This window comes from Anguilla anguilla, chromosome 3, assembly GCF_013347855.1.
Source record: "Anguilla anguilla isolate fAngAng1 chromosome 3, fAngAng1.pri, whole genome shotgun sequence".
NCBI classification, from domain to species: domain Eukaryota; kingdom Metazoa; phylum Chordata; class Actinopteri; order Anguilliformes; family Anguillidae; genus Anguilla; species Anguilla anguilla.
The window spans coordinates 36,054,116-36,078,757 of NC_049203.1; the positions used below are offsets into that span (position 1 = coordinate 36,054,116).

Consider the following 24,642-nt stretch of genomic DNA (forward strand, 5'->3'; position numbering starts at 1 on the left):
GATTTAATCTAAGTTAAAATAGCCCAGATAGTTTGACCTGTCCAGTCCTATTCTAGTGTAAATTGTAATGCATATGACTAGTATTTAATACTCTTTAAGATCGGTATCAGACAAAATAATTCAAGGGGTTACTATATTTCTCTATTTCAGCCAAGCAAGTTGTTACATTTACCCAAGAATTGGAAGATGTCCATGCCAAAGAGAAAGATACAATGACAACCTTTGAGTGTGAAACTAGTGAACCATTTGTCAAAGTGAAATGGATGAAGAACAACATGGAAATTTTCTCTGGAGACAAATATCGAATGCATTCAGACAGAAAGGTGCATTTCCTGTCTGTGTTGATCATTGACATGGGAGATGCTGCAGAGTACAGTTGTGTTGTTGCTGAGGATGACCACATCAGAACCACTGCCAAATTAATTGTTGAGGGTAAGTCTCTTTTAACTATTAACAATCTGTAATTACTTAATACATTGATTTTATTCATTTGAAATCAAGCAGATTACCCAGATTTCGATAGGTCTTTCCATATAAAATATGAAAACAATATTAGCCAAAAGGTTAAGAGGGAGGGATTTTTGACCCTGTTAAACAGAGAGGGGTGAAGGTAAGTATCCTTCAGTATTCATCAAGACAGAAATGAATCAGGGAACCTTACATTTTGTGAATCCTAAACTTTCTAAACTGAAAAAAACATGCTGGCATTGAGACAATCCCTGGGATTCAGGAAATACAAAATCCAAATTTACATTTAGTTTTAAGTGAATGTTAAAGACAAATGTTTGTTGATTCCTGTGCCAAAAATTCTGAAGGTCAAGGTGAACTTACAGTTGTGTTTCTCTTTCCAGGATGTTTCCCATCCAAGTAGTCAAATGTCATACAACTCTTCTTTCTCATACAAAAATGCTTCCTACAGGGGAATATAGCTGCAGGTGAAAATGGACCCATCCCCTTGTAGGTTAACAGTATTTATTTATTTTTGCACAGGTGCCCCACTGGATATGGAAAAGAAACTGGAGAATATAGAAGTACCTGAGACATACTCCGGTGAATTTGAATGTGTTGTGTCTCGTGAGGATGTTGAGGGTACTTGGTACTTTGGGGACAAGGAAATTACCCCCAGCAGCAAGTATGTCATGTCCTCTCGCCGTGGACGCCACACACTCACTATCAAAGATGTCAAGAAGGAGGACCAAGGAAAATACACATTTATTGTTGGTGAACTCAAGACAACAGCCTCCTTAGTTATGAAATGTGAGTATTCTTGCATGCCCATTGACAGTGGCATTGCAGTGAGAACAGTAACTGTAGCAGCAATGGGAAAAAGTGTTTGTTTTCTGTATGCAGTATTCAGCTGAACATTTTGGTAGCTGCCATATTTTCATCAGAGATTGCTAAATGGACCTGGACTAAAGTAACTTATCTTTTTCCAAAGTACGCCCGGTGACACTGCTGCAAGGACTCAGTGACCTTACAGTCTGTGAAGGGGACATTGCTCAACTGGAAGTCAAATTCTCGCAGGAGCACGTTGAGGGCTCCTGGATGAAGAATGGACAAGCTATCTCTGCCACTGACCGTATCCATGTTGTGATTGACAAGCTCAATCACAAGCTACTCATTGAAAATGCCAACAGGGATGATGCTGGAATGTATTCTTTTGTTGTTCCTGCTCAGGCCATATCCACCTCTGGGAAGCTAACTGTTCAGAGTAAGTTTTTTCAATTGAACTGGTGTTCAGCTGAGCTTCCTTTTCATGCCATATGAGCTGCGCATTAATTCTGTTGTTTTGTTTATCATAGCTATTGGCATCTTGACCCCACTAAAGGATGTGTCTTCAGTGGAGGGCACCAAAACTGTGCTGGAGGCTAAAATCTCTGCTCCTGATATTAGCTCAGTAAAATGGTATCACAATGACAAGTTGGTGGTACCCAGTGAAAGAGTCCAGTTGATCACTAAAGGATCCAAGCAACGTCTGGTCTTCAGCAGGACCTTTGCTTCAGACCAGGGGCAGTACAAACTGGTTGTTGGCAGAGCTGATTCCAGCTGCAAACTGACTGTTGAAAGTAAGCACTTACACAAACAATATAATCTAATAAATATTCTTAATATTGACATGCGAAAATGGAATATCATATTTTTGTCTTTTTAAGGAATCAGCATTGTGAAGCATATGGAAGACCAGGTTTGCACTGAAACCCAGAATGTCACCTTTACGGTTGATTTGTCCCACTCTGGTATTGATGTTCTCTGGACCTTTAAGAATCAGCATCTGAAAGCTGGTCCCAAGCACAAGATTGAGGCAAAGGGCAAACGCTATACCCTGACTGTCATTGATACCATGAAGGATGAGGAGGGACAATACACATTTGCTGCTGGTGAACAGACATCCAGTGCTAAACTTACTGTATCAGGTATGTACAAAGCCATATAATGATAAGTTGCTTTAAAAATGAATCCAAGAGAGGAACACACTCAATTCACTATTACAATTAGTGTCATTGATTAATAATATTTATTAGGGGTTCAAGCCCGAAGGGCTGAAACCCTATTGTTTTTGCTTTTGTGCTGGTTTATTATTAATCTTCTTCAGAAATGTTTGCGCAAATTCCCGTGAGCTGGTAAACGGAAGAGACATGAAATTCTGCCCTTTGATTGGAAGTTGTGTGCAAGTGCTGCCCAAATAACATGACCTCAATCGGCCTGATGGGGGCGCTATAATTAAAGGTCAAAATTTTAAACTTTGAAAAGTCATATCTCCTACTCCATGAGTCCGATTTACACGAAACTTGCTACAGACATCCATCTATCCTCACTCTACAAATTTGCCTCAAGAACCACTAAAGTCCGTCTGACTAGATTTTCCGCGATTTAGAATTTTTTGAATAACACATTTTTGACATCTCCTAAACCGTAGGTCCGATTGCTACCAAATTTTCTGTGGATCATTACTGGACCTTATCAAAAGTTATCAAAAGCTTGTTGATATCCTACTGCGTTTTGAAGATATTGACCAATGAACTACAAAAGGGCGTGGCTCAGCACATAAATAGACCAAAGTCAACAATTGTTGGGCCAACCATCACAAAACTTGCAGGATATGTCCACATAAGTACTTGAAACATACCCTGAAAGTTTCATTCAAATCGACCACTAGGGGGCACTACAAATGTAAAAAAATGGGCATGGCATAACATAAATCAGACTATAAATCAAAAATTGTTTGTCCAATCATTACAAAACTCACAGGATATGTTTCATAACACTGTTGAACCACGTGCGTAAAGCTATTTTGAAATCGCCCAATAGGGGGCGCCACCAGTCTACGGGCAAAGGTTGAAGGTCATAGCTCCTACGCCGTGAGTCTGATTTACACAAAACTTGCTACAGACATCCATCTATCCTCACTCTACAAATTTGCCTCAAGAACCATTAATTAACTGACTGAATTACTGACTGAATGAGGTAGTGAAGGTGCTTCACATCTAAAAATGACCATTCAGGAATGTAAATTGGAACTGGATTTAGCTCGAATGAGTATATATGGGTATATCCTGGTATTATCTGGCACCTCGAGTGTACCAGTAAAATAAATAACAATTACAAACAGAAATATAGCCATTAATTATAAGTGTGTTGAAGGCTCCCTTTTCCCAAACCCAATACCTATCATTAAATAGTTTTCATGCAGACACAATCATACTGTCATTTATTTAGTTCTTATATGATATGATGACAATTTTTTTTCTTAAAGTTCTTGTAGGACATGATGATGAAGGTCCTATGCTACTGTTAGTTTGTTGTGCAATTAAACCTTTTCATTCATTCATTGAGAATGAACATATTGTGTCAAGTCAAATTCTTTGTATGTATAAATGGACTTGACTATTACAATTACTCTGATTCTGACTAGTTCTTATTGCACTTCACAGCTTTCACTTTCTAACGGTCCGTGTTGGCTTGAAACCCGGAATCGCCGCTTGCGGTTATATTTTATGTTTTATTTTTTGATTATCTTCTTGATGCCATGATCTAAACCACTCGAGGTTTACATTAAATGTAGCTCCTTCTGTTCTTGTGCCCCTTTGTGAGTTGAAAAAAAATCAGATCCTCATCAGCTTCAGCCCTGCAATAATTTTATCATGTCTCCTGTATGCCTCTAGGACATGTGTTGTACAGTTCAGACACTAGGAACTTGCCCCAATCTGCACACTTAAGTAATAGGCTACTTTGACACTTTGATTTACAGCACTTAGGTAGTTCAGATGAGTGTGTCCACACAATTATCTGGGATTAGGTTCTTGGATTTCTTAATTTGAAATTATGCAAGGACTCACTAAACACTTTATGAGCTGTTTCCATAAATCTGCATTTTTGAAATTTTCTTTGGAGCATAGCCTATAAAATAGCAGAGCACTGTATGCAATAAATAAACATTATACCCTTCTTTTATATTTTCAAATACAAAAAGGAAAGAACAAAAGGACAAAGAAGTCCATAAACACATTCAGAAACTTCTGTTTTCATTTGCTACCATAAAGTCATAGTTTAAAACGTAATGTGCATTCACAAACAATAGCCACATAGTAAAGGTCTAACAGGTCTAAGGTCTAAGGATCTAACATAGTGCTCTAATCTGGATTATGCGCATGAAGTATATACTTGACTTCATAGTGAATGATTGGAGTTTGGGTCATTAAAAAGGTGGAAGATGAAATGTTACAAAATGGATTGGAGTTTGTGTTTAATACTTTAAGATGAAACAAATAATTATTGACACTTGTGAATTGTTTTCCAATATATCTAAAAACAGTTGCAAAAAAGCATGTTTAAAAATAATAATAAATAAAGTCCGTTGTGAAATAGATTGTTTGAAAGTATTGGTATGATAAATTATGATTGTACCCTGAACATCTTAGAAGAGCAGAAGAAATTTATGGTCTTAATTATTTCTTAATAAATACTTCAGTGTCCCCTATATTCCTAATTAAATATCTTAACAATTGTGACAATTACATAATGTTTTCATCCTGCAGACTTTCAATTGCTCATATGTATTGGTATGCCAACTGACAAAATTTAATGACTGCACCATTGTGCCCACTCGAGTTCAGTATTTACCTTCAATTCTTCCAGGTGGTGCGATTAACAGACCTCTCCAGGATGTGACAGTAGCAGAGTCCCAGACTGCAGAGTTTGAGTGTGAAGTGGCCAATCCAAATACTGAGGGGAAATGGTTGAAGGATGGCCGCCCTGTGGATTTTGGTGACAACATAAGGAGTGAGAAAGATGGACGGATAAGACGCCTAGTAATTGTCATCACCAGACCTCAGGATGTTGGTGAATACACGTACCAAGTGGCGAACTCCAAGACTACAGCCAACCTGAGAGTTGAAGGTATTGTACCGATTATTGTTATTTCTGTTCCGTAGTCATATTGAGACCGGTGCCTTGTCCGAAACAGTGCTCATGCTTCTCCACGTTTTATCGTATGTACTTAGTGTTGTAATTTCTACTGGATTTATGCTAAAATGATCAGTTCGCAAGTGTGTAAGGGCTTCCCTTTATTCTCCTTTGATCCCCTTTTACAAAATTGCAATCAGTCTTGTTCCAATTAGTATTACAAGCAGATGAAGCACCATAGGTTCTGCACAACATAATTGATAATAATGAGAAATAATGACTTTAATATTGTTTAATATATTAGCAGTGATATTGTATGTGTTGGTCACCCCAAATATGTTGGTATTTGGAAATATATGTAAACAGGTTTGTCCCAAAATTTCCTATTTTACCCAGACCTTTAAATACCCTTCCATTTCAATGGTCAAGCAAATAATTAATCAAAATGGTGAATCAAAATTTCTAAGAATACCTTTTAGCTGGCACTGTCAGTTATTTAAATGTCCACATATAAACACTTGATTATTTTGTTCCAAGTGTGACTTGTTTGTAAAAAGGCAATCATAAAGTTTGCTTTAAGCTTTTTGATAACATATTTTGAATGTAATGTAGCATCTGTTGATAAAACTGCTGTAATCTATATTCCAACATTTTTTTCTGTAGCTGTGAAGGTGCGTAAGACACTTAGGAATCAGACAGTTACTGAGACCCAGGAAGCAGATTTCAGTCTTGAGCTCACCCACAAGAATGTGAAAGGCTTCCAGTGGATCAAGAATGGTATTGAGATCCAGCCCAGTGACAAGTTTGAAATAATAGTAGATGGCATGGTTCACACCCTGAAGATCAAGAACTGTAACACACAGGATGAGTCTGTCTATGGATTCAAACTGGGAAAACTGTCTGCTAATGCCAGACTTAACGTTGAGAGTAAGTTTGACATGCATGGTTTAACAAATATAAAACAATGTAACTGTAATCGTGTGTTCCTGAGATGTACATCTCTCCACTGTCTTTTAGCTATTAAGATTGTGAAGAAACCCAAGGATGTGACCTCCCTTTTGGATGCAACTGCATCTTTTGAGCTGAGCTTGTCTCATGACAACATCCCAGTGAAGTGGATGTTAAATAATGTTGAGCTGAAGCCCAGTGAGAACTACAAGATACTGTCAGAGAGGAAGGCTCACAAGCTAGTCATCCAGAATGTGAACACCCGCCATGCTGGAGAATACACAGCTGTTGTTGGACATTTGCAATGCAGTGCAACACTATATGTTGAAGGTAAGTACTGATAAGTACTTACTTAATGTGAAATTGGACAGTTTTACTATGAAACAGATTATTGTTTCACCTCTCATTGTTACACTTCATAAATGTATTTCACAAATTTATATTCACTTAGATTTCTTGATTAATGCTTCAAACTTATTTTAACACAATCACATTTTCTTATTTTGGCTGAGGCAGTCCCCATAAGTGCTGATCTTTGAATATATTTTTATCTACCAGCATGTCTTTAATCATTGTAATTAATTGTTGTAATTAAAATTAATTGCGTGAGTTAACATGATGGGCTGTCGGTACCAATGCGCTAACTCCTGATTAATTTTAATTACAATTTTTAATTACAATGGTTACTGATAGGATGGTTGATGGGAAATGTGGTCATAGATCTGCACTTATGTGGACCACCACACCAAATTAGAAAATGAGATTGCACTAAATAAATTTAAAGCGTTAATCATTGAAAATTAATCACACGACTCAGCGCATTATTGTTGACAGTCTTAGCAATAATCTAAACATTAAAATCTTCCCACTTTAAAGAAAATTTGGTAGTCTCATTTTTAAAAATTGCTTCATATTTGGTGACAGTACTATGTGCATTTCTAACTAAAATTTATCAGGCTTTCAGTAAAAATACCTCTTATGTCCATGCTTTGTTCAGCTTTGCGTGTCACAAAAACAATGAAGAACATTGAAGTCCCTGAGACCCAGGTTGCCACCTTTGAATGTGAGGTCTCTCACTTCAATGTGCCGTCCACCTGGCTTAAGAATGGAGTGGAGATCGAGATGAGCGAGAAGTTCAGGATCGTAGTACAGGGCAAGCTGCACCAGCTCAAAATAATGAATACCAGCAGAGACGACTCTGCAGAGTACACTTTTGTATGTGGAAATGACAGAGTTTCTGCTACGTTGACAGTCAACGGTAAGTCATATTCTAGTCATTCATTTCCTTTATTTCATTATAAACAAATTAAACCACAAACAATTATCATGTTTCTCTCTGTTTTTCAGCCATTCTGATCACATCAATGCTCAAGGACCTCAAAGCTCAAGAGAAGGACACAATCACCTTTGAGGTGAATGTAAACTATGAAGGAATAACCTACAAGTGGCTGAAGAATGGTGTGGAGATCCGGTCATCAGAAAAATGCCAGACTCGCACCAAGCAACTCACCCACTCATTAACTATTAGGAATGTACACTTTGGGGATGGTGGACAGTACTCCTTTGTGGCCGGGTCTGCAAAAACATCTGCTAACCTTTATATTGAAGGTAAATTTATTATTTATGCCACTTTTTTCTTTTGAATGGCATGTTATTTGCTGTTTTCTTGATTTTCTTTAATGTGATTCACTTTGTTTTTCAGCACGTGTTGTTGAATTCAGAAAGCACATCAAAGACATAAAAGTAACTGAGAAGAAAAGGGCCGTTTTTGAATGCGAGGTCTCTGAGCCAAACATACATGTGATGTGGATGAAAGATGGACAAGAGCTGGAAATAACTGATAGGTATGTCATTTGGTTTGCCCCCTTAGTTCTTCGCCTAGAATGTATAATGGTCCCTTTGCATGGATCATTTTTCCAGTATAAATTTCTGTCAATGAGTCACTGCTCAAAAAAACTGAATTGTCATGGAGAGCAGAAGTAATTTATGACTGCTTACAACTTTAACAAAATAGTGCCAAAATAATTCAGTGGTATTATACAATGAATGAAACATTAAAAAAAAGTATAAATAGAGATAGTTTTGTGAAAGCAAATAGGCCTCTTGACAAGGTCACTTTCGATGCATGGAAATCATATTTATTTTGGTTAATTTGATTTAGGCTGTTTTGGTGCGCATGCTTCCTGATTTATATTACAAATTAATACAATACATTATATTATAATTTAAGACAAAAGCTGCCTCTGAAAATCCATGAAAAGTTCTAGAATTTTGCAATAGAAATTCAGTAGAATGCTATTTCCAAGTATAATGACCTATTCAAAAAGATTTAACTGCACAGAAAGGCCTTCTATCTTGTGGCTTATGACCAATTCATGAAGTGTTTTGGCAGCAAATATAGTGGTTATTCTTCTAAGCAAATAATGTTAAAAAATAATATCTGATGTTGTTCAAAATCCTAATATTAGTGAAAGCATAAGTATAAGAAACCCAGTGTTTTGAAATACTTGTGTATTTACTAATATTAGGATTTTGAACAATATCAGATATTTCAGTAATCGCTCTGTACCAGGTGGTGGTTACTGATCTAACAACTTTGAACATTTCATTTTTATATTTGACATCCATAGAATGTATATACAAATTTATAAAACAGTTATTTTTTTGCTTGCAGATACAAAACTACAGCTGAGAAATATGTTCACCGCCTGATGATCCAAACTGTTCGCATGTCTGATGCTGGAGAGTACTCTGTGGTTGCTGGTTCAAGCATTTCTAAGGCCCATCTCACTGTGGAGGGCCGTGATGTCAGGATTACAGAACCCAGGGAGAGGGAAATAACTGTAAATATGCTTTTTATAGATCTCTTCAAAAATGAGAGGTGTAACTTTTATATTTTTATCTGAAAATGTACGTTCTGTCTTTCTTTTAGGTCCTTGAGAAGCAGAGAGCAACAATTGAATTTGAAGTAAATGAAGATGACATTGAAGCTCGCTGGCTGAGGAATGGAACTGAGATTCAGTTGTCAACTGAGAAAAGATTCAGCTATGCAGCTATCAGAAAGGTCCATCGCTTGACCATCTCAGAGACCTACCGCAGTGATGCTGGGAAGTACACATTTATTGCTGGCAGGAACAGGAGTGAAGTTACTCTGCTCGTCAAAAGTAAGCATAATTTTGTTTTCACAGTTTTCTCCCGGTGATACTGAAATAAAATATTTCTGTTATTTCTTATAAATGTGGATACATTTTAATTGCAGTATAATTTCAAAACCCTGTTTAAAAAAACTTTATATTTATACTAAATATTTTTGTGGTAAATTGCCATGGTCAAATGAAAAATTGATTCATTTCCAAATTCACCAAAATGTAATTTATGGTTTATTAGTGTGGTTGCCTGTGGCAATCACACTACTATTATCTCACATATTTATTTATTAGTGTGGTTGCCTTTGGCAAACACACTACTATTATTGCGCATATTTATTAGTGTGGTTGCCTTTGGCAATCACACTACTATCGCACATATTTATTTATTTATTATTTTTTCCACCCATTTTTTGGAACGCTACTCCTCCCACAGTTTTCGCACCACATACACGTGCAATATGTCAAATTGACCGGCTTCTTTGGGAATCGTGTGCTATTACTTTGTGGAAGGTTTCGCTGCACGGTTTTTGAGAAATATTACTTTTTTTGGGCGATTTTTCCCATAGAGAATGAATGGGGAATGTGACGTCATACATATGAGAGAGATGAAGTTACAGCACTGGTCAGCTTTGCACACGTGATGCTGTTGCCTGTAGGTTTTGACCTGCTTTATCTACTGTGAATTCAGAATCCAGAGACGGTGCATATTTCCCTTTTCGTCGTAATTACAGAAAACACACATTCGTAATCCTCAAATACTTTATACCACAATGTAGATAAGACCTTGACGAAGACGTACATGCACGGATTGTGTTGTTCAAACGAGGTTTCCTGGCGACTTAGCCACCAGAAAGGATATAGCTGCATGCGGAAGTGAACGTGATAAAAACGGTATTCCAAATGAAAAATTACAAATGAAAACGCTGTCAGCTAGGTATATCAACAAATATATGGCTTAGGCATACCCAGAAGTCCTCAATAATAATAGTATTTTACAAGATATTACGCAAAATCGTTGACAACGTTTCGTCAGGTGCAGTGTCTTTACTGCTAGTGCTAACAGTGAATGCATTGAATGTGATGATGAGAAAACTTTCGGTTGACCTATAAAACGATTTTCCAAAACCAACATTAGAGGTGTTATACATGGTTAGAAAGCTTATACTCCCACCTACTGAATAAATTAATTCTCGAACAAGCCAGACTGTACTAAAAAGGGCAACAACGGCGTCAACAAAACATGTGCAGCAGCTTCTGGTCCGGTCTTACTCCAGAAAACGATGTCAGCTTGTAATACCACACATGTTGCTTTGGGTGTTCTCGAACTTTGTAGTACAAACTGGCTTGATCTTCACTTCATCGATCCAACAGGTGATAGAATAAGCTTTCTAACTATGTATAATATGTCAAATTTTACATTTGTAACACCGTTTAATATCCCAGCATATTGGAAACTTTGGTCTCACTAGAGCTGCATTACGCATTCAGTCTGTTGTAGCAGGGAAAGCAACGCTTTCTCACCCCAACGTGTTTGCTAAAGTACGCAACTCCACTTGCATGTTGTTGATGCACCCCTCGCTGCAACAAAAGCTAGTAGTACTGGCTACCAGCCGATACTTATTCACAGAAGCTGTATTTAAAATGCGTTAAAATGCAACAATGTTAACACCTATTTCTCGCCTCATTTTCATTATTGGAAATTCGGCTCGGCTAACACGTAATAGGTTACTATCCTCTGTCTATGAGTTGGTCTCTAAGGTAACAGATTAAACTCTGAATTACAGCCCAATTAAATGTTTTTAGTTGTATGGTTAAAATGAGCTGAAATTCACTCAAGACCAAATTAATCTCCCTAGCCATGTCTTGCTTTTTAAAATGGTGCGGTCACGCAGCGTAGACAGAGTTTTTCCAAAGTCCTCTGAACATGCCAGCTAGCTTTATGGTAAATGGTAAATGGACTGCATTTATATAGCGCTTTTATCCAAAGCGCTTTACAATTGATGCCTCTCATTCGCCAGAGCAGTTAGGGGTTAGGGGTTAGGTGTCTTGCTCAAGGACACTTCGACATGCCCAGGGCGGGGTTTGAACCGGCAACCCTCCGACTGCCAGACAATCGGTCTTACCTCCTGAGCTATGTCGCCCCTGAGCTTTATGATTTGCCGTCAATCGTCACCGCATACCGTGAGTAAAACACTGAGATCTCAAGTTCTGATGAACGGATAATTTAGCTCTGAATATATGTGTCGCAAATCAACTCGTTGCCGTGATGTTATAGCATGTACACAATACTCTGTCTCTGCTTATACTACAGAAACTGTTCACTCTGTTCAGCACAAATTCGACTTTGCGTTGGCGGCAACCACACTTCACAATTTCTGCGGGAATTGTCTAGTTCAATATACAATCCTCAATTTGAGGTCTGCTTGGAAATAATACAGTACTTTGATCACTGTATTACTTTCATATATGGTTTCAAAATTAATCTTACATGTAGCTATAAGGCCTTCAACATAAAATGTAAAACTAGTGAGCAACATTGTTGTGGGTCCATGGAGAAAGAAAACTCATGAATATAATAGAAAATAATCATGAATTTCACAATTTTTATTGTGAGCATGAATACTGAACAGTGAAATCTATTAGATTTAAAAAATTGGACAGTAAACAAAAAACCATATGTGCAGCCTGCAAATGTTAAGCTAATATTTAAAAATGAGCTAATATGCAAAAAAACACTTTTTTAATCCAAGCTTCTAGGTTCTTCTGTAATTAAATGAAATATGTACGATATCTACTGATGACAGTAGAATCTACCTTTTATAAGGTTCACTTGTGTTTAAATATTGGAAATATGAAATAAAAATATAAATCGACTGTAAGCATTGTATTACCTTAGTGTTGAAGTGATGCAGAAGCAAATGTGGGAAGCTATATTTACTTATGTCTCTTCTGCTTGATTCAGTTCCTGAGCCTCCCCAGATCATCAAACAAATGGAGCCCCTATCTGTGGAGGCTGGCAAGCCTGCCCGTTTCTCTGTGGAAGTGAAAGGCATCCCACAGCCACAGATATTCTGGTACAAGGACTCCCAGGCCCTGTCCGCTGGATTCAAGTGTAAATTCCTACATCACAGGGATGTCCACACACTGATGCTCATCGAGGTCTTCCCAGAGGATGCAGCTGTCTACAACTGTGAAGCCAAGAATGACTATGGTGTAGCTACCAGCTCTGCTTCCCTGACTGTGGAAGGTAACAGTGAATAATGGTGGTAATAATAACACTAAAGATAATTATTTAAAGGCCTGATTAAAAATGCTGAAGCTTTGGGAAGCTCCTCTTTGAAGGCATATTCACTATACATGATTTGCCATTGCACATACATGGTTCTCTTATTAAAGGTCTCTTTCTGTCTTAGTTCCAGAGGTTATCTCCCCTGATACTGGAGCCCCACTGTCTCCCCCTGTGATTGTGTCTCCAATTTATAACACCTCTGCTCAGGAAGGGGAGTCTGCTCGATTCCAGTGCCGCGTATCTGGAGAAGGTACTTTACTGTTTTCTATCTGATGATACAGATTTGTTTATCATTGAAAGTTTGCTAGACCCATATGAGCATAAAATACATTAATGCCTATGTGTTTTGTTCTCTAGATCTTAAAATCACCTGGTATTGCAGAGACAAGGAGATCCAGAAGTCAGACGTATTTAGGATGTCTCAGTTCGACGATAACTTCCTGCTGGAAATTATAAGAGTTTACCCAGGGGATGGGGGGGAGTATACTTGTGTTGCTAGAAATTCAGCTGGAATGGTCTCTTGCTCAGCTGTTCTGACGCTTGAGGGTGAGTTGTCCTTGTCTTCTTCTTGTGTAATTTATAGCTTTGTGTATTACCTACAGATTTTATTGAATAAAATGATGTGCTTAATCAATTTGCTCTCTTGCATATAGTATATTTATAGCTCAAACATAAAGACAAACAATTCAGTGGAGACAGCTTGTTCATTTATTTTCTGCAATGGTCTGAGGTAATCGTATTTAAATACATGTACATTTAATGTCTCCAGTATGATATAAATGTATATATGGATGATAATGGTGAAATTTGTTTTATTGAAAAGTGGCATGCTTCTTTCAGGACATAGACAAATTGACGACAGTACACCTAAGGCTCAATGGCAGGCCTCAACCAGTCTGTCTACAAGCATATCGAGTGTAAAGAAGGAGCCAATTGGCCAAAGACCTGCTTTCATTCAGCCTATTGCAAGCTGCACAGTGCTTCACGGAGAAGTTGCCAGATTCCATGCTCGCGTGTCTGGCATGCCAAAGCCAGAGATCAGCTGGTTTCATAATCAGCAGCTTGTAAAGCCAACAAAAAATGTTGTCTTTCATTTCGATGAGATGACAACAATTGCCACGCTAATCATAGTTGATGCTTTCCCTGAGCATGCTGGACTATACACTTGCAAAGCAACCAATAATGCTGGAGAGGCAGTTTGCACGGCTACCCTTACAGTAACCAAAGAAGGTAAATCAAACATATTCTCTGCTTTTTTAATGTGTCATTAATACATTGCTGCTATTTACTTGCTTTTTGATGCAACATCTTTTTTTAGTGTGTTCTTTCACAGTGCGATCCATTTGAAAACCTGTACGTTCTATAGTATTATGTGAAAAGCACTGCTGGAAAATATTTCAATTGTGCTTTGTTCTAAGCTAATATTTTGCTAATATTTAGCAAGTATTGCTTTTTCATTGTTGAGAAACACCTGCGATTCAGTTTAATCATCACTAGATAATAGGTTACCTTGTAATGCAAGTGAGATGGGAACCACCTTTAGTTTTTCAATTATCCTTCATTTCATGATTATGGCGCTTCACCTCACAAAAATTTGTTGCTGTCAGCACTGAGAATGGCAAATCCAAAATTCGTAATCATAAGGTCAGGATGATTGTCACGCACTACGGAATACTTATTTTGCTCAGAAATTGAAAAGTGCTGGTAGGGAGTGTGTGTTAAACCAGAGCTGGCCTTAGGATTTAGGTAGGTCTAAATAAGAAGTAACCGGGGGAAACTGATCGTGGACCGAGGGGCCAGGGGGTGTTGCTGTGGGGTCATGGGCAGAAGCACACGTGAGGGAACCAGGGAACTGGCGCAAGAGCGTTAGCATTGAAAAACACATTTAAAATATGAATTGTGTGGCCCATCCGTGGTTGTGGCCCTAAATGACAGCATAGGCCATTTATGCCAGGAGTTGACTCTGTTAAACACTGGAGAGTTGTAAAAAGGGTCTCCTCTCAGACCACAACTTCTTCACTGTTGATCCTTCCCTGTTTTTTAAAAAAAGTAGAAATATATTCAAGAGTTTCAATCAGTGGATGAGGACTAGTCGCAGAGTATTCAACCAGTGACTGTGTCTGAGAAGTCCAGTGAAAATTTCCACATCTTTATGTAGAAAGCCCAGAGTGTTCCCTGGAGCCCACATTGCTCCTGAAAATCAGTCTTCACTTGAGAACTAGCAACAGGGCTCACTTTATCTGCTCCTTCAATGGGCAGCAATTTACTGAGATCTTGTGGGATCATAATGAAAATAAAGTCACAAACACAGAGAACACAGAGAGGATGAAATGCTCACGAGGAGCACTGTCACTCACTGTTCTCAATGTCCAAATCAGTTACAGGGACATTATTGCTTATAGTAAAATAAACACAACAAAAATAGAACCCCTGCAGAGTTTGCACTGGAAGATGGTCATTTTTCCAACTGGCTCATCTCGGATGCATTCACGTCGTCTGTTTCCATGCCTCCAACATAGAGTATTTATTCAAATTTGACCACGTTATTGTTTATATTATGCATGTAACCTCCATATACAGTCTTCACTTCTTCATCAACCAAAAAATTACGCTTTTTTTGCCTAACTAAATGCCTAATTTATGCCTTTATTCTTGCTTTGCTGCAGAAACAGTCCAAAGCAAACACCATAGTCCCTTCTGAAGCACATAGTTGGACCTATTAAAAAGTATTCTGTAATAATAGGGGGTGACTGCTAACCAAGACAACCAGGAAAGAAAACGGCAACCTGTTCATTCGCCACTTTCTGTAAAATTACCAAGAGGAATACAGAAGTGCTTTTCAAGAATTTCTTGACAAACTGCTGCCAGAAACCCTTGTTAACCAAAGAGACAGCTTATCTATATTTATTGTAATAAAGAGAATCCCATCACCATGTCTTTTAAATTTTTGGTGACACATGATGGACATTGTTGAAACATGCTGGGCCTGTGTAGTTTAAACATAAAGATTATTAGCTGGAGCAAACGTTTACCTGCACATGGAAAATAGTGAATTCAGCTGGAGATGCTTCATGCAGTATTCAACTTAGTGACAGGTTGGCGACCCAACATATTTCCAAATACCGCTTAATAACCCATAAACCATTTTCATCCTTTATATCATTCATTTAAACCTGGATGCCACACATAAAGTTAAGGTTACATCAGACCAGGTTGACAGAGAAGCAAACATTAAAAGAAATATATCTTGAATAGAGAATTAAAATCATGTTACTTTTGTCCCATACAAACATTCTTGTGGGGAAAATAAATGTACAGATTCACTACACATGCTTGCTTTTATCAGTAGGTTATATGCCATTGTTTATTACAGTTGTTTTCTTGAATTACCTTACAGGGGTGAAAATGAAGGAAGAAACTGAGGCCAGAATTGAGGGGGAAGTCAAAGGTAAGACTACTCTTAAGCGATTTCAAATATTTTTGGTCGAACAGTTGTTTATGCTGGACATTCTTTATCACAATTCATTTTTTCGTTTTTAGGGATACTGCATGAAAGTAGTTGAAATGTGTTGACTAGACAACTCATATTGAAATGGTCTTTTGATATTTGTATTTCAGAATCTTAATATATGTATTTAAGAAGCACTTTGACTAATAGGAGTTGCTTGCTTTTCAGCAGTTTTGGATATTTGGGGGTTTGCATCTGTTTATTCCCTTCTTAAAGCATGAAGGATATCATTTGATTTATTTTTTCTTTTTATTTATTTGTTTGGTTTTTTGTTAATAAAAGGTGCAGGATGTGTATCTTTTAAAGTTTCCAGACAAAAGGAAATTATTCTTTAAAAGATATGGAAGTAGCCACATCTTTATTTGCTTCTAAAGTTCTTGCATCTGGAATTCTTTCCTCCTGCAAATATTTCTTAGACTGGCTTGCAGATAGTGGTATGTGATTAATGTTGTTTGCTTTTTATATAACACGTTTATATATGTAAACTATATTAGTTCGAATAAACGCCTTCTCGTACAATTCTAGAGCTGCTGTTATATTTGTATCTGAGCCATTTCGAAGCCATGTTTCTTTGAAATGTCTGAACAATTTACTCCCAATCAAAGGATTAGAAAGGGCGTTTATTCATCTTTCTGCAAGTCAGGTAAGGAATATTTTAGCTTACATACACAAAAATAAACAGGAAGAATTCATTTTCTATACACATAAGTTTATTTTGGAAACATGCTTTTAAAGAAATTTATGCTTTGAAGAAATGTCCACAGTTTGAAGAAGGAACAAAACATCAAGCAATTTTCGTGTCAGAATCTTTAAAAAAGAATCAAGTCTTGCGTTTATTCGAACAAATATGGTGAGTGAACGTTTTTTTATGGCTTTGTGACGTTGCATGACTTTAATATTTCTATTCATTTTAATTTAAATATTTTTTTCATTTTTACTTCTTTTTCCCCCAAGTGGGCATTTAATTGAATATTTCTTCCTTTCTTTTCCAGAATTATTTTTTAATGAAGGGGCTGAATACCTGGATAGCAGAAGACAACTTCGAGGTGCTTTTTCAGACACCGAAGACTTCTTAGATCATGGTCTTGTTTCCGCTAATCGTTGTTCCAGTAGAACATCATCTGTAAATTCATGGTTTGAAAATATTAAGCCTTCTTTTACTAAAAAGTTAAAATTTCAGTCTGTGTTGGAAGGGGAGCCTGCTACCTTCAAATGTAAACTAGTAGCTTGCCCCCCTCCAAAAATCTTATGGTTTCATAACAATAGACCAATTCAAAAAGAGCACCATCGCCAAATACGTACTGAAAGTACCATGCACATGCACACATCAAGTTTATTGATTGACAGTATCAAAGATAAGGATTCAGGCAGCTACAAAGTAATGGCTATTAACACAGAAGGATCAGCAGAGTCTACTGCTTCACTTTTGGTATCACTGAGGGAAGAACAAGATGCAAATTACTTGAGCTTTGTAAGAAGGTCAGCAAAAGCCCATGAAAGTATAGATTCATTGGTTGAGCAGAGAAAAGAAAGAAAGTTCAGGGTAGACCTTAGGTGTGTGGGGTCTCCATTTGATAAAATGTCGAAAGAATTTAAGGCGCGACCTAGATCTAAGCATCAATTGACACGGAGCTTGTATTTCAGAACTTCATCTCCATCAAGAGTACCTGATAGTCAGGCACTTGAAACGGCCTCTGAGAGAGCACGATCTCCCACTCCTATGTTTGAAAAACATGAAAGGTTTAATGATCGATTCAGTGACATATACTGTGACAGATATACTGGTCGTGACAGATTTAGTGACAGACACAGTGACAGATATAGTGACCGATTGAGTGACACTGAAAGTCTTCATGGGGAGGTAAAAGCAAAACTAAGCATTCTCCAGAAAGCAGTCAAACGAAAAAAGAGGCTCTCAATTTCCACAATGTCCTCATCAGAATTTGACTTGGAATCCGTCGCGAGTGAATCAAGCTATGCAGACTATGTTGAACGACTGCGTGTCAAGCCTGCCTCATTGGCTGACTTACAGCAAATTGTTCGACCAGGTGATATAATTGAAGGCAGCAATATAAGAAATTCTGCTGAATTTCAAAGTAGAATGGAGAGAATTACTGGACTTCCACAAAATGTGGAATCATCGCAGCCACGTGCAAGACATTCATTTGAACCACAATCCCGATCTAGGGCCATACAAATTATGAAAGGAGAACTCGTGCCAGAGGTTGTCAAAGAAACCAAAGGAAGAATGGAACAGCCAGGCCTTCAGAAGGATCAAGACACTCGATACCAGGCAGATACTTTAGAAAAGAAGGTAGAACATGAGCTCTTGATGGGTAAGAAGCAGGCATCTTCACAATGTCTGGCTCAAGAGCATGAAGACCAGATTACACTGAGAAAGAACTTGGAGTGGCAGAAAGAGGATTTGTCGATCCAGCCCATTTTAGGTATGCATAGAGCGGCTAAAGAAATTGTGCCATCATATGGGGAGGCTTCGTTCAAGGAATCTGCTAAATTTAAGACAAATAACTTGAAGGAAAAGTTTCTTCATGAAGGTGTCAAATGTTCTGAACCACAAATTGAACAAAAAATCATGTCCATGGAAAACGTTCATGAGAAACACCTGGAAAGTGATGTTCTGGAGAGTGAAGACCAGTTTTTAGCCAAGAGAATTGAAAAATGGCAACAAAATATACAGTTTGAAGAAGAAGCTTGTGATTTGGGTCCAGACTGGGCTGAGGAAAAATACGGAGAATACCTAAAATCTGAGGAGCCTATTCGCGTGGAGGTGACTGAAAAAGATGAAGCATCACAAATTCAGGAGCCAGCCAAAAAATCATCTAGATTAAAAGTTGAAAACAAAATGTCTCTGAGTGAGTGTATACCGCTTGAGCCTCATCTATCTCGAGAGAACATTTATGAGAGAACAACTGAAAAGGAATATATGAGTGAAGAAGAGGCCCTTACTCAGCGAATCTTAAAATGGCAACAGGACATTCTCACTGAACAGGAAAAAGCGGTTGAATTGGAGTCTGATTGGGTTGGTGCAGAATATTCACCGTATGTACGTAGAAAAACAACAGACTTGACTTTAGGGGCTAGTGCAGTTAAGGATTCTGTAAGGCACTGTGATGATAGTTTGCTGGGAAAGCCCGTTGGGCCTTCACAGATGAAACCATCGACAGAAAAGTTCCCAAGTGAGAGTTTCCCTCATGATTACAATATACTGACTGAGCAAGAACAACAAGCGATCAAGTCAGATAGGTACATGAAAACAAAGAAAACTGTTGGTGTGAAGACTGAGTCTGAGTCTGGGAACCAAAGATTTTCACCAGTGAAGCAGCAAACTGTCAAGGAAATGTTCTGTGATGAGGGTGCCACTTTTGGTTATAACCCAGAAAGTGCTCAAAAGCAGATAACTACTGAAAAGACACAGATTGAAGCTGGATATTTTATGAGTAAGGAAGTGCCTCTGGCTGATCAGATAAAAATAAAGCAAGGAAATATTCACACTGTACAGGAAAAAGCTGTTGAATTGGAGTCGGATTGGGTTTGTTCAGAATATTCACCATATCTAGGCAGACAAACAGATCACAATTTAGATCAAAGTGCTGCCAAGGATTCCACAGAGCACTGTGAGGGTAGTTTGCTAAAAAAGAACCCTGGGCCTATACTGATAGGGACATCGACTGAAAAGTTTCCAAGTGAGGGATTCCCTCTTGATTACAATATAATGACTGAGCAAGAAAAACAAGCTATGAAGTCAGATAGGTATGTGAAAACTAAAAATGCTATTGGTGCAAAGAGTGAGTCTGGGAAACCTGTGAAACAGCAAATTGTAAAGGAAATGTTCTATGATGAGGGTGCCACTTTTGCTTATAACCCAGAAAATGCTCAAAGGCAGGTAACTGCTGAAAAGACAGAGGTTGAAGGTGAATATTTTATGAGTGAGAAAGTGGCTCTGGCTAAACGGATTAAAGAATGGCAAAAAGACATTCCCACTGAACAAGGGGAAAATGTTGGATCAGAATCTGAATATGTCAGTTCAGTGTATCCAGCATATCTAGGCGGAAAAACAGCAGATTGGACTTTAGGTGCAACTGCTGCTAAAGATTCTGCCGGCCACTGTGAGGATAATTTGCTAAAAAAGTCCCCTGGGCCTTCACTGATAGGGACATCGACTGAAAAGTTTCCAAGTGAGGGATTCCCTCTTGATTACAATACACAGCCTGAGCAAGAACAACAAGCTATGAAGCCAGATAAGTATGTGAAAACTAAAAAAGATATTGGTGCGAAGAGTGAGTCTGGGAAACCCGTGGAACGGCAAATTGTAAAGGAAATGTTCTATGATAGGGCTGCCACTTTTGATTATAACTTAGAAAATGCACAAAGGCAAGTAACTGCTGAAAAGACAGAGGTTGAAGGTGAATATTTTATGAGTGAGAAAGTGGCTCTGGCCAAACAAATTAAAGAATTGCAACAAGACATTCCCACTGAACAGGGGAAAACTGTTGAATCGGAGTCTGAATATGTCAGTTCAGAGTATCCAGCATATCTAGGCGGAAAAACAGCAGATTGGACTTTAGGTGCAATTGCTGCGAAAGATTCTGCAGGGCACTGTGAAGATAATTTGCTAAAAAAGTCCCCTGGGCCTTCACTGATAGGGAGATTGACTGAAAAGTTCTCAAGTGACGGTTTCCCTCTTGATTACAATGCACCGACTGAGCAACAACAACAAGCTATGAAGCCAGATAAGTATGTGAAAACTAAAAAAGATATTGGTATGAAGGATGAGTCTGGGAAACCAGTGAAACGACAAATTGTAATGGAACAGTTCTATGATGAGGGTGCCACTTTTGATTATAACCCAGAAAATGCTCAAAGGCAGGTAACTGCTGAAAAGACAGAGGTTGAATGTGAATATTTTATAAGTGAGAAAGTGGCTCTGGCACAGCAAATTAAAGACTGGCAACAAGACATTCCCACAGAACAGGGGAAAACTGTTGAATCAGAGTCTGAATGGGTTAGTTCAGAATATCCACCATATCTAGGTAGAAAAACAACAGACTCAACTTTAGGTGCAATTGCTGCTAAAGATTCTGCCAGGCACTGTGAGGCTAATTTACTAAATAGGTCCCCTGGATCTTCACTGTTAGGGACAGCGACTGAAACGTTCCCAAGTGAGAGTTTCTCTCATGATTACAATATACCAACTGAGGAAGAACAGCAGGCTATCAAGTCTGATAGGTATACGATAACTAAGAAATCTATGGGTGTGAAGACTGAGTCTGGGAAACCAGTGAAACAGCAAACAGTAAAGAAAATATTTTATGATGAGGGTGCCCCTTTTGATTATAACCCAGAAAGTGCTCAAGGGCAGATGACTGCTGAAAAGGCAGAGGTTGAAAGTGAATATTTTGCGAATGAGGAAGTAGCCCTGGCTCAACGAATTAAAAAATGGCAGCAAGATGTTCTTACTGATCAGGAAGAACCTTTTGAAATGGAGTCTGAATGGGCTATAGCAGAAAATGCACAATACCTAACAGAAAAAACTGAGGATCCATCTTTAACAGCCAGAAGTACTGCTGATGAATTTTCAATACAACGCAAGGAAGAGATATGTAAAATATTACCTCGATCCTCACCATTGAAAGAAAAGTTCCTCCAAGAGGGTTTGCTTTTCGGTGATCAAGTATCTGATGTAAGCATTGGGAGGGCTGGAAATGAATATTTGAGAGAAGATCAATTATTAGTTAAAAGCCGTGGACCTCAGCTTGAGGATGTACTGCATAAGGAACATGATTATGAACAGCAGTATGTTTGTACAGGGGAGGCTGACAAGAGCATAATGGATGGAAAGGGAAGAAATTCTGCCTCAGTTAAACTAACTGAGAGTAAACAGGAGACACACCCTGTAATCTCTCAGGAAGTGAGAGTAACCACAGTGCCAGGAATAAGTGAAGAGGATCTTGAGAAAATGGTTGAAGAAGAACTTGAATTATACCTTGATCAAAAAGCAGATGAGAAATATACTTTGAAGGTTCCCCAAGCTGTTTTAATAAAATCACGTCCTTCTGACTCATCTCTTCATTCATCCCCCGTAGAGATCAGGATCACTGCTCCAACACCTGTCCCAGAACTGAATGAGGATATAACAGAATCCTTTGAACCTGTTGAAAAAGCCTTGGAAGCCTCTGTCGAAGATAGCATTTCACAGGCAACCAAGCACAAATTCACTTTCTCATTTGATGTGGGCAAACCCCCTAAAGTGGTCAGAGGGTTAGAGGACATCAGTTGCTCACAGGGTCAGGTGGCACTGCTTGAGTGCATTATTACAGGAGAACCTGCACCAGTTGTGACATGGTGTTATGATGATGTATGTTTGAGCACTGACATCGCCAAGTACAAGTTTGAAGAGGATAACGAAATCTACAGGCTTTACATTGATGAATTCTCATATGCAGACTCTGGAACATATAAATGCATTGCTAGTAACAAACTTGGAAAGGTTGAAAGTGTTTCTAATTTGTCAATTGATTCTTCCAACCTAAGCTCTGTCTTTTCACCAGGTGACATACCAGAAGTGAGGGAACAACGTAAAACCTATGATACATCTAGTGACTTAACACAAAAGATACCAATGCAGAGCTCAGTTTGCAGTAATCAGGATTTGATAGTGCCCACAAAAATACTAAAAACAGCGGAAGAGGTTAGCAGCATATTTCCTGATCCTCACATATACTCAAAAGTGGAACAACTTGATCTTGAAGATAAAAAATCAGACAAGAGCCGATTTGAAGATACTTTACATTCGCTGAAGGGGGATGATACGGTAGAGTCCCGCTTATTGGAAGAGACTGCAGAAATCACATTCTCAGAGAAAATTACTTCAAGGGATGTATTTCCCATAACAGGATGTGGATTACAGTCATCAGGAGCTGTAGTTAAAGTTTCAAAAATCAAGAAAGCATTTGAGTCTCCTGCTCCTGAACAGTCAGGTCTTCCAGCTACCAAGAGAGAATCCCCTGAATCATATTTTCCAGAGGAGGATATTCCAGAGGTTGCTGTCAATCGATATGGCGCTGAACAGGAATTTCGAGAGAGCATAAACCTCAGGGATAACTCTAAAGCCAGATCAAGATCAGAAAAGGTTTCTTCTCACATAATGACTCCGGAGACCCTGCAGACTCACAGGGAGCGGGTATGTAATGAAAAACTTGTCCCTTTGGACCAGCTATTGAAAGCAAGAGAGCAACTTGGTGAGGACACACCCATTGATGAACATCATTTTGTTTCATTGGCAAATGTGACAGAAATCCAACAATCACCCAAATTAGTAAGACCCAAAGCAATATTACCCGCTAGGACAAATCAGTTGTCAGAAAATGAGGATAGAAAAGCTGAATTTGGTGATGTAAGAGAGGAAGGAACTGGGATATTTGTCGATGGGGCATTTTTAAAGAAAATGGGTAATCCTCTTGAAGACAAGCCTTCACAGTGTATTTATGGTGAACTACCTGGTGAAAAAATATCTTCAGAAACAAACATTTCTGATGCACTTGCAAAAACATCTAGTGATGTGATAACATCAAAGCAAAGTTTGCCATTGTCTGACATTTCAGGATCACAAGCAACAGAAAAGGAACCTCGATCTGTAGGTCAGTATTTTGTGTCCTTCAGTGGTGATCAACAAATGAAAGGAGATGGGAGAGAAGCTGTTATAACACAAAGGTCTTCAATGAGTAATGAATTTGCAAGCATTGGTAAAGCGCTGGCTGCAGATAAGAAGGCAATAGAAGCACATGAATGTCAAGAGGCTAAGCATGATTTAAGTGCAGATTTGGCTGTACAACAAGATGTTATGCCCACAGAGGACTCAAACAAAATTAGTACAATACCTAAAGAAAATGAAGATAATACAGTCTCCTTAACAGATTATCTTGTAGCAGGAGATTCACAAAAGAACCAGATTTCTAAATCAGAAAATGGAACAACAAAGGAGGTCACTCCTGCTGGTGTTCATTCACTGGAAGTGGAAGATGTGACTTTCAGTGCTGTTTATGATTATTACAATCCATCCCTTGAATGGGGAAGGCCTTTGTCACCAGAGTCTGAAATGTCTATTGAAATTGGCAGTGCATTTAGTGATGAAATCACTGAAATTGAAAGATTCTATACACCAGCATCAACAGAAAATTCTCAGTTTCCAAAGTCTCCTGAATCTTTCCATACTCCATCCCAGACCCCAGGAGGCTTTATGACCCCTCCTGAATATCCATTTTCACCAGTTGAACTAAAAAGACCTTCAACAGGTTCTAGTGATGCATTCTTATCTCCAGCTAAAT

General features: G+C 38.3%; 1 protein-coding gene across 1 annotated transcript in view; it reads left to right on the forward strand.

Annotated features, from left to right (window-relative positions):
- LOC118222800 (titin-like) overlaps positions 1 to 24,642 on the forward strand; it is a 210,973-nt gene that overhangs the window by 23,336 nt on the left and 162,995 nt on the right. Inside the window, 18 exon segments of the mRNA XM_035408657.1 lie at positions 151 to 432; positions 991 to 1,257; positions 1,439 to 1,711; positions 1,803 to 2,066; positions 2,154 to 2,414; positions 5,137 to 5,397; positions 6,067 to 6,330; positions 6,421 to 6,681; positions 7,349 to 7,609; positions 7,699 to 7,959; positions 8,054 to 8,195; positions 9,026 to 9,194; positions 9,284 to 9,515; positions 12,463 to 12,747; positions 12,914 to 13,039; positions 13,147 to 13,335; positions 13,630 to 14,019; positions 16,187 to 16,237. Of these exon segments, the coding sequence (XP_035264548.1) occupies positions 151 to 432; positions 991 to 1,257; positions 1,439 to 1,711; positions 1,803 to 2,066; positions 2,154 to 2,414; positions 5,137 to 5,397; positions 6,067 to 6,330; positions 6,421 to 6,681; positions 7,349 to 7,609; positions 7,699 to 7,959; positions 8,054 to 8,195; positions 9,026 to 9,194; positions 9,284 to 9,515; positions 12,463 to 12,747; positions 12,914 to 13,039; positions 13,147 to 13,335; positions 13,630 to 14,019; positions 16,187 to 16,237 (4,239 nt within the window).